Source organism: Lepus europaeus, chromosome 15 (genome assembly GCF_033115175.1).
Source record: "Lepus europaeus isolate LE1 chromosome 15, mLepTim1.pri, whole genome shotgun sequence".
NCBI classification, from domain to species: domain Eukaryota; kingdom Metazoa; phylum Chordata; class Mammalia; order Lagomorpha; family Leporidae; genus Lepus; species Lepus europaeus.
The window spans coordinates 644480-654919 of record NC_084841.1 but is presented as its reverse complement, the minus strand read 5'-3'; the positions used below and the strand labels follow the sequence as shown (position 1 = coordinate 654919).

At 69.2% G+C, this 10440-nt stretch overlaps 1 protein-coding gene across 3 annotated transcripts in view; it reads left to right on the top strand.

Annotated features, from left to right (window-relative positions):
• Positions 1 to 1601: 1601 nt before the first annotated feature.
• SLC12A7 (solute carrier family 12 member 7) overlaps positions 1602 to 10440 on the top strand; it is a 32438-nt gene continuing 23599 nt past the window's right edge. For all 3 annotated transcript variants that reach the window (XM_062211704.1, XM_062211703.1, XM_062211705.1), the window contains exon 1: positions 1602 to 1745. In XM_062211704.1, the coding sequence (XP_062067688.1) occupies positions 1625 to 1745 (121 nt within the window). In that variant the 5' untranslated portion in view covers positions 1602 to 1624. The remainder of the gene's footprint in view (positions 1746 to 10440) is intronic.

Below are 10440 nucleotides of genomic sequence, written 5' to 3'. Positions count from 1 at the left end.
GGGAGACCCAGGTCCCAGCTCCTGGCTTCGGCCCGGCCCGGCCCAGCCCAGCTATTGCTGGCATCTGGGGAGTGAACCGACAGACGATCTCCACCTGTCTGGATTCCAAATGAAACCAGCAAGCGAGCACCGGAGTTCTCCCAGCCAGACCGGTTCTCGGGTCTCAGTCGGGCCCCCGCACCGTCCGCTGTGCTCCGAGAGGAGGCCGAGACCACAGCCGGCAGCCACACTGGCCACGACCACGCCAGGCCACACCAGGCCACACCAGGGCTCCAACACCAGAGTTTGCCCTGCTGCAGAGGGGCGGGGTGGGCGGAGAAGGGGTGGAGGGCGGCAGCGTCTGTGGGCGGAGAAGCAGCCTTACTGCCAAGCTAAGTTCTCGTCCAAGGGCTTCACGCAGCTGTGGTCCGGGCCGGTGAGGCCGGCAGGGACAGGAAGCGCCGCGCCTGGTTCAGTGCCCGCGCAGGGGAGCTGGGAGAGGCAGATCCATCCAGGCACAAGGCAGATCCATCGTGCTTGCAAGGTGCACGATGAATGGGGGGAGGAGAGGCGGGAGGTGCAGATGTGGGGGAGGACGGGCACTGATGGAGCCCCTGCCTGAGCCAGCACCTGTGCCTCCCAGGACGTGGGGTGTGGCGGGGGCTCCCCCCCTCCGAGCCACACACGTCAGACTCAGGGCTCCTCCCAGCGACCCCGAGCTGTCACCCTGTCCCACAGCACCTGTGTGAGGGCACTTCAGAATGAACACAAGCCTGGGCCCAGGGTCCCAGCTCCGGGGAGGGCAGCGGTTGATGGCCGAGTACCCGGGCCTGCGGGAGACCTGCCTGGCTCAGCCCTGGCTCATGTGGGCGTTTGGGGGCTGAACCGGTGGATGAAGACCAGGCTCTGTCACTCTGCCTTCCACATAAATAAAAATACAGCTTTTTCAAAAAGTTACCCTTATTAGTGCAAAAATTTTAAATCCAGGCATTTTTTTTTCCAGGCGACTTTTTTCCTATGCAGCGTCTGAAGCGCCCTTGTATTTCTGCCTCGCGTGTGCCCTGGTGCCCTGATTCCTGTCCGAGGGACAGCTGGTCGTTCCGGGTTTCCCAGGTGCGGCCAGGTCCGAGGGGCAAGGCCTCGCATCCCCAGGGTCTGGAGCTCCTCTGCTGCGCTGCGGCCCAGGGGGGAGGGGAAGCCGCGTCCCCACGGGGGGAACAGAGGGTCCCAGGGCTTGGGGCTTGGCCGCGGAGCCCCGACGCCTTCCACCTGTGCCCCCCGCCCCGGAGTATCCCCCCATGGCCCTGCCCGCCGCGCGGCTCGGCCGGGCCCGGGGGCCAGGAGCCGCGGCGCCAGGGCGGAGGGAGCCGGGCGGAGCCGGGGCAGCAATGGCGCGGGTCGCGGCGGGCGCAGTGGCGGGCCCGGGGCGGCGGGGCGCGCGCGCGGGGCCCGGGCCGGGGCGGGGCCTGCGGGAACTCGCCCCGCCCCGCGCAAACTTTTCCGGGCCGGTGGGGGCGGGCAGGTGCGTCACGTGGCCCGCGGGGCGGGCCGTGCGGACCCCGCCCCTGCGCGCGAGCCCCGGGCGGCGTCGGCGGGAGCGGCGGAGCCCAGCGGACCGGAGAGGCGCGGCGCGCGCGGCGGGGCCATGCCCACCAGCTTCACGGTGGTGCCCGTGGAGGCGCGCGCCGACGGCGGGGACGCAGCGGCCGAGCGCGGCGATGCAGCCGGGACCCCCGACGGCCCCGAGCCCGACGGCCCCAGCCCGGGTGAGCGCCGCGCACCTGCCGTGCGGACAAAGGCGGAGGCCGGACCCGGCGGCCGGGCGGTCGGGAAGGAGGCGGCCCGGAAGGGAAGCAGTGGCTGGGATCACAAGGGGGAGCGGCCGGGGCCGGAGGGGTGACGGGGCGGTGTGCGGGGCCCACAGGAGTGGCCGAGCCCAAGGAGGGTGCCAGCGACTGCCTGCAGAGCCGCTGGTCACAAGTTAGTCACGGGCACAGGGCTGGGGTGGGGGCTCTTGGGGGGAGCACCTGCTTGATGCGCAGCCCCAGGGGGCAGCTGGGGGCCCCTGGGGCTACTTCTAACTCAGGAGTGGGACAGGGAGGAGGTGTAGACGTTGCCATGGAAACGGTCAGGGAGCCCTTGTTCGTGCAGGAGACCCCCTGGCTGGCAGGGTGGTCCAGTGGCCTGGGCGGCCTACACTGCCTGTGTGTGGGCCGGGGCCTCCCCCTCTTCTGCCTGTCCCTGACCTTGGGCTGGAGGGGTGGGAGAGGGGCCGCCCACTCCGAGCCCCGCCCCCTCGGGCCTCCTCTGCACTTTCACTTTCTCAGGGTGGGCTGGCCATGCCAGGACCCCCTGCTGTGGGAGGGTCACCTTGAGCGGCCTGCGTCCTGGCTGGGGAGCTCTGTGGAGACCGGGCGCCTGCTCCAGGGCCGGGGAGCAGGCAGGGCCCCTCCTCGGGGCACGGCTAGAGCCACCCTTGGTGACTGCGCTGCCTCCCTGGTGACCCTAACGCCGTGGAGCTGGGTCTGGAAGGGCCTCGGCTCTGCTCCCTGCTCCTGGCGCCCCCGGCCAGGCTGGGCTTCTCCGCCTAGGGCCCGGGGAACTTCCCAGAACAGCCTCAGCCACACCTCGTGAGTGGCCGGCCGTTGCCCCCTCTGGCTCCGCACTTCCGCTTCCTCTCTGGACCCAGTCGGCTTCGGCCGAGGTGGGCGCCTCTCGCCCACTCTTCCTGTCCTGCTCCCGGCCTCTCACGCCCTTTGCTGCCTGGCCGAGGGCGGGGCTGGGGGCCGGCAGGTGCGGGCCGGGGTCTGAGTGCTGCCCTGGTCCTGCAGAGGGCTTGTCGGGACTCTTGCTGTCCGCCCGGTCACGGCTGAGTCGTGGGCTCCGGCGTGGCCTGAGTGAACTTGGGCTGTGGCTGAGCTGGCGTGGAACCTGCAGTGGAGTCTGCGGGCTGAACTTCACATTTCCTTAGAAGGAGGCAGTGCTGGCTCCTGGGATCCTGACTGCTCAGGGAAGCCTGTGGCCGGCCCGGCAGGCAGCCTTGACCGGGGGAGCCGGGAGCCCAGGCCGGAGTGCCTTCCGGAGCATCACGGGGCTGCAGGCGGAGACAAAGCTGCTGATGACTGGAGTGGCCAGTGCGCCCGGCGCCTCTCCTGACTGCCTTGTGGGTCCCCTGGAGCTCCTGCTGACCGGCCTGGGCCTGCCCCAGCGGCTGTGGCCCGTGCATGATGGGGACTTCCCAGAACTGTGCTTTGGGCCTGGCCTTGACCTTGAGCCGTCCCTGCTGCGCTGACCCTGGCTCTGCCCAGCGGGGTGGGGCGCCTGGCAGCCGTTCCACCCTGGGGCCGTGTCTGTTCTTTGGAGTGTGGACAGTAGGGGCAGGGCCGGCGCGACTCCCTGCCTCCCTGCAGGTCCCAGCAACTGGGCGCTGCCCTGCCTCCTGCTGTGGCTGTGGGCCTGTGAGTCCAAGGGGAGGGGACGCAGGGGTTGCGTCTGGGAGGGGCTGGCTTTCTGTGTGTGGGGGGGGTTCTTTCTTGCTGACAGGAGCAGGTGCCTTCGTACTGGCTGGGGGTACTGGCTGGGGGTCCTGCGTCCCTCACAGGGACCCTGACCCCTGTGGGTGAGCCTGGGTGTGCCTTGGGAGGGGCCCAGCCCTCCCAGGGAGCTTCCCTTGGTAATGCAGTGGCCCAGCCCCCTGTGGGGCTGTGGGGTCTGCCTTGGCGAGGCCCTGCCCCCACCTTCCTGGCTGGGCCGCCCCCTTCCTGCTTTCTGAATTTCTGGCCCTGTGGCTGAGCCTGAGCCCTGGTCTCCCTCTGTGGCGATCCGGTGCCCCCGACACTCTGACCGAGCCAGCCCTGGGTCACCTTTGTCCCATGGGGGTTGTGTGCAGGCCAGGCCGTGCTCCAGCTGCCGCTGCCCCCGAGTCAGGGTGGCGTGGACTGGCCAGGCTGTCTGGGAGGGCAAGGACGGGAAGTGCATCCCTGGCTCAGGAAGGGGCGAGTGACGGCCACACGCAGGCAGGAAGCCGGGGCGGGCGGGGGCACCGTCCTGGGGCGGCCCTGGGAGCCACGGCGTCACTCAGGGAACTGCCATGTTTCATGTGTGGGCCCCGGGGCTTCCAAAATGTGTTGTGACCCCAAGTCTGTGGTTACAGCCACAGGAAGCAGGGGCTGCTGGGATCTCAGGGTCTCAGTTGAGTTTCCCACTTCCCTGTGGGAGTCCCAGGCAGCCTCCGGACGTCCTCATGCGCACACACACGTGTCTACATGTGTAGGTGTGTGCACACGCCATGGGGGGCACAGGACATGGAGGTTCCTCCCCAGCAGAGGGTCACTGCACTGGGGGCTGGGCCTTGGTTCTTTGTCCAGTGGGCAGCTGACTCGTCTTCCCGTCCCGTGTGGCCCAAGGGCTGGAATCTGTCCCCAGCCTGTGGGCTTTGATCCGTGCGAGGAGCCCGTGGCCCCTGGACCCAGATCTGTGGATTCTTCTTCTGGAATGTTCCCAGGCCTCTGATGTCCGCGCTGAGTGTCTGGGTGTGGCCACCATGGTGGGGGGGTGCTCCAGGACTCTGGCATGGACAGTCTCTACCGGGTCACTGGTCAGCCTTGGTTCTGGGGATGTCGATGGTCACTTCCTGCCAGAGGGGCTGCAGGCCGACCGTGTGCAGCGGTGACTTCTGGGGACATGGGGCAGCCCGGAGGCCACCTAGGATGGAGGCTGTGGGTGGGGTGTTCCTGGGGTCGTAGGGTGGTGGTGAGGTCCAGGCAGGAGCCAGCATCAGCGTGGTCACATCTCTGGTGACAGTGAGAGGCAGCCTCCCCGGAACACAGCCCCTGGCCCCTGGCCCCAGGTTGGCTGAGATGCTGGGCTGTGGGGCCAGCCTGCCCTGGTAGAGGTGACAGGTCACAGCTTGGGGCTGGGGGCCTCCATGGCAGAGGCAGCCTGCAGCTGGCTGGTGGAGCTGCAGTGGCCGGGGCCAGGCCAGCCCGCGGAGCGTGGGTCTGGGCAGCTCCAGGACAGGCCCTGGAGCTCAGCAGGGCTCAGTGGGGGGGTTGGCGGCCCCGTGGGCTGTGTGTCCTGGCAGGCTGGCCTCCCACTCTGTGCTGGGGCTGGGAATGGTCACCAGCACCAGGCCAGTGTCTGCCGTCTTCCCAGAGACCCACAGGAGACCGGAGCCCGCGTTCAGCAGGGGGGCCTGGGAGGGGCCTCCTCCAGGGCTGAGGCCACCCAGACCTCTCACAGCAGCTGACTGGGCCGTGGCCAGGAGATGAGTGAGTGTTACAGCCCTCCCTGGGCCCCGTGGGAGAGTGAGAGGCCAGCTCCCTGGACTGCCCAGGGGACCCCCACAGGCCCAGGGATGCCTTCCCGAGCCGCTGCCCTTGGGAGACACTTGGTCCAGCAGCGAGAGCGGTGGCCGAGCCTGGGGGACACGCACGAGAAGGGCTGAGTCCAGCAGTGTCCCTTCTGTGGCCGGGGGTGCCCTCAGCGTCGCTGTTGGGCTGTGGACTTTATGGGCTGGGATGCAGGCTGCAAGGGCAAGGTCGGTGTCCAGGATAAGGGTTCACTGTGGTCCTGTGGCCCAGGGGTCTCCAGGGACAGCTATGCCGGGGGCTGAGACCTTTCCATCGAGGGGCCACATGGAGCCCTGGGGCCGGGGCAGCCCTGGGAGAGGTGTGGTCCACGCACAGGAGGACCTGTGTTGGGGCCCCGTGGTGAACGGGGCTGTGTCTTTGAGACACCCAGGGGGTGCTGGGTCTGGGTCCACCTGGGGTGTCCCTGGGCTGTGTGGCCAGCTTGGCAGGGCCCTGGGGTCCAGGAGGAGTGGGCGTGGCCCCCCGGCCTGTGTTTGTGGAGGCAGAATCACCTGGGAAAGCTGCCGTGGGTGCCCCGTGCTCGTGCCCCCTGTGTGGGCCTTGGCACCGTGCTGGGTGGGTGGTGGCCTGGGCCTCTGCTCCAGGGTGTCCCCGTATCGGGGGCTGTGAGGTGGTCAATGACCCTGAGTGTCCCCATGCAGAGGTGGCCGTGACCTCTCGGAGCTCCCTCTGTGGGCCGCTGGCGCCAGTGGGGCGGCCTGGGCTCTGCAGGCGGCGGGGAGCGGCTTCCCTGGTCACTGGGGAGGGATCGAGTGGAGAGCAGATGAGAGCGGCTCTTGGGTTTCCTCTTCCACGGAGCAGGATCCTGGCCGCAGCCGGGATGGGGCTGTAATGGAGCCGGCCCCCCGGGAGGCCCCCGGGATGGCTCAGCCGCACTGGCTGCGGGGGAGGGGCCTGCCCTCCACCTGCCTGCCCTGCCTCCTCCCAGCGGGGCTGCCCAGGGGTCCTGGGTCACGGGGACCCCTTCCTGCAGCCCTGCCCTGGTGGGGGTGCTGCTCTGCCCCTGAGCCGTGGCAGAGGGGGCAGTCAGAAGAGGGTCCTGAAGCCTCCTGCCCTGGCTCGCGTCTGGTACAAGCGTGTGAGTGTGCACGTGTGTGCACGTGTGTGTGCGTGTTTGTGATGCTGTGTGCACGACTGTGGCATGAGTACACGAGTGTGACAGCACGTGTGTGCACACGTGTGATGCTGTGTGCACAACTGAACTTATGAGACTGTGTGCCTGGCCTGAGCACATGAGTGTGTAAGTTGCAGGGGCTGGGGAGCGCGAGGACCAGGGGAAAGGGGGCCCCGCCCCTCACCTGCAGGGCGGTGCCTTCCTGGAGTGCTCTCTCCTGGAAGAGGGCCCTGGGGTACGAGGCGGCCCTGGCTGTGGGGTCGCGGTGGGGCTGGGCACATGCTGCCCTCAGCTCTGCCCTGGGGGGCCCTGGTCTCAGGGGGTGGGGTCTGGGTGTCCTCACACCCAGCTGCACCTTGTGGAGGGCTGGGCCTGGGGCCTGAATTCCAGACCTCACTTCAGGGCCCTGGTGGCCGGGAGGGGCTCTGGGGGGCGCCCTCACCTCCAGGGAGGCCACCAGGTGGGACTGGCTCTGCTCTTGGCCACCTGTGTCCCGCCCCTCCCGCTGGCTGGCTCAGCTGGACAAGGAGGGGGCTCTAACCCTAAGTTCACCCCTCCCCCAGGAAGGCGTGGGGGAGAGGCAGGGGCCCATGCCCCGCTCAGGTTGGGGGTGATGGAGGCTGTGTCTGCAGTGAGACCAAGGCTGACCCTGGGGTCTTCGCAGGGGCGGGAGGCAGGGGTCCTGGGCGTTGGCCCTCACAGGGCTCACGGCTGTCGGAGCTCAGCAGGTTGGGGGTGATGGAGGCTGTGTCTGCAGTGAGACCAAGGCTGACCCTGGGGTCTTCGCAGGGGCGGGAGGCAGGGGTCCTGGGCGTTGGCCCTCACAGGGCTCACGGCTGTCGGAGCTCAGCAGGTTGGGGGTGATGGAGGCTGTGTCTGCAGTGAGACCAAGGCTGACCCTGGGGTCTTCGCAGGGGCGGGAGGCAGGGGTCCTGGGCGTTGGCCCTCACAGGGCTCACGGCTGTCAGAACTCAGCAGGTGGCCACTTCCTGCACAGGTACAGCCTTGGCCACGGCAGAGCTGAGCACAGGGTGGGGGGTGGCCACCGTGTGCCCGGAGGCACCTCAGGCAGGGCTGCAGGCCGGGGCCGTAGCCCACCCTGCCCTCGGGTCACTCACGATGGACAGCTGGGAGGACCAGGCGAGGTCTTCGGCCGGTCCTCCAGGCTCCGTGGGTGTTGCTGCCCTTGTGGGCAGGGCTCCGGCGCCTCTCCCAGGTCCCTGCCCACCTGCCAGCATTGTGGCCCCCGGGCCCCTTCACTCCTGGAGGGGAAGCCATGAGGAGGGGCGGGAGGCGGGGCAGGGGAGAGGTTGGCACGGACGGAGCCTGGGCCGCAGCCACTGCTTGCCTGGGTGGGAGTCGCTCCAGGGCCCCGGGACCTGCACGGGCCTCGGCTGCTCTTGGTGGGGACGGTGTCTCAGACTGTCTGTCCGACGCGCTGGACGGCCCTGGGGGCCGGGTCAGTTGTTTCGGGGTGAGCTGCGGGTGGGGTTGTCTAGTGCTACCTCTGTTGTTGGGGTGTCGGCGTGCAGGTCCCTGGCCGGTGCTTGGTCCCGGTCGGCCCCCGCCCGGTCCTGGCTGCTTTGTCCTGCTCAGGCCGGCCGCCGTCTTTGGACGGCCACTTTGCTGGGGGCGCAGGCCCCAGCCCTGGGCATTCCCGGGCTGTGTATGGGGCAGTGGAGGGGCTGGGGCCGTGGGTGCAGCCGTGCTGGGAGTCCCCTGACCAGGCCTTTTAGAGGTCATGAGGCCATCACTTAGGGAAAGTGGCCGTGTGTGGCAGAACAGTGGGAGCCTGGCCTCAGGGTCCACGGACGGTGCTCCCACACCAAGTCCCACGCCGAGGCCCACGTGAGTCCCCTGTGGCCCCAGCTGCGGTGACTTCTGGGTTCTGTCTGTGTTCTGACGGCGGCGCCGGCCCTCCCGACCTGCTCAGACCCCGCTCCGTGTAGTCCTGGGGGCCGTGGGAGCAGAGCCGTGAGCTGCTGGCCTGATGGCGCTGGGTTGCCGTGGGCAGCAGAGCTGGGGTGGGGCCGTGAGGGGCGCTGCTCCACCGTGCACCTGGCCCCGGGGCAGTGGCTGTAGCACGTGGGTGGACCTGCGCTCCGTCAGCCCTGGGGCCATAGCCGTGACACACCGCCCGACCCACGCGTGGGCACCGGAGGCGCTGTGTGGCCCTGGCGGTCCCGGCGGCTGCAGCCTTGCGTCCGGCCCTGGCCCCTCCCACCGCTGTGCTGGCTCATCCCGCCCAAGGACACCCGATCCTGCTGTCGTCCCGCCTCCCTGCAGAGGCCGTCCAGGCCCACAGTGGCCAGCGCCCCGGGGGCTGCCGGCCGAGGCTGCCCCACTCCTGACAGCTGCACCCCAGGCTCCGCCGTCCCCATGAGCGCCCATGCCGAGGGGGAGGGACACCCCGCCCCAGGTGAGTCCTGCAGGGACCGGGAGGCGCTGGGGCTTCCGCCTGTGGAAGAGCACTGAGCCGTGGGAGCAGGCCCCGGTCGTCCCCGAGCGCCCGTGGGTTTGCTGTGACGGAGGTGCCCGGTCCTTCCCGGGTGCCCCGTGGGTTTGCTGTGACGGAGGTGCCCGGTCCTTCCCGGGTGCCCTGTGGGTTTGCCGGTCGTCCCCGAGCGCCCGTGGGTTTGCTGTGACGGAGGTGCCCGGTCCTTCCCGGGTGCCCCGTGGGTTTGCTGTGACAGAGGTGCCCGGTCCTTCCCGGGTGCCCCGTGGGTTTGCTGTGACAGAGGTGCCCGGTCCTTCCCGGGTGCCCGTGGGTTTGCCGGTCGTCCCCGAGCGCCCGTGGGTTTGCTGTGATGGAGGTGCCCGGTCCTTCCCGGGTGCCCGTGGGTTTGCCGGTCGTCCCCGAGCGCCCGTGGGTTTGCTGTGATGGAGGTGCCCGGTCCTTCCCGGGTGCCCGTGGGTTTGCCGGTCGTCCCCGAGCGCCCGTGGGTTTGCTGTGACAGAGGTGCCCGGTCCTTCCCGAGCGCCCGTGGGTTTGCCGGTCGTCCCCGAGCGCCCGTGGGTTTGCTGTGATGGAGGTGCCCGGTCCTTCCCGGGTGCCCGTGGGTTTGCCGGTCGTCCCCGAGCGCCCGTGGGTTTGCTGTGATGGAGGTGCCCGGTCCTTCCCGGGTGCCCGTGGGTTTGCCGGTCGTCCCCGAGTGCCCCGTGGTTCTGCTGTGACGGAGGTTCCCGGTTGCTGGCCATGGGCTTCTCGTGGTCTCGGCTCCTTGCCCAGCAGGTCTGAGTATCCCTCTTGCCCGCCCGGGCCCGGCTGATATGAGCAGGCACTGTGAGGGTGGTCGGGGCCCAGGGACAGCAGGGCGTGCTGGCCGTAGGCTCCGCTGCTCCTGCTTGGAGAACCGGCCCGAGGTGGCGTGGGCTCTGCTGCCACCCCGGGGGTGGGGTGTCTGGCCCTGCACTCTGCATGCGTGTCTGATGGGCAGCGGCATGAGAAGGCAGGGGCGCGGCAGCTGCCGTGGGGTGCATGGCCCTCGGCCCCCGTGTGTCTCAGGCCCTGCCCTTGCGGCTGCCCGGGCAGCGGGGGGAGCTCGCCAGCCCACGCCCACATCGCCGCGTGGTGCCCACTCGACGTCCCACTGGGAAGCAGCTCCTGTGAGCATTGCCTGCCCTGGCGCTGCGGCCCCCTGCACGGGCTCCCAGCCGCGTGAGGGCCGGGCCCAGCAGCCGCTTCCCTGCCGTGAGGGGCTGGAGCCAGGGGAGCCTGCCCGTGTCCGCGGCGGTCAACCAGGGGCCACAGGCCTCCCTCACAGGGCTTCTGGAGATTCCCTTCGATTTGAATGAATTTGCGCTGATTTTGGTGTAAATTCAGACTGAGAAAAGTTGCAGGAAAATAGCAGAATTTCCACCTGCTCCTCTCCTGGCCTGCACCCCCTCCCCGTGTCGCTGTCTGTCTGTCTCTGTCTTCTGCCCCCGCTCCTCACACCCTGCTTTCTTTTAAAAAAATATTTGAAAGGCAGAGGG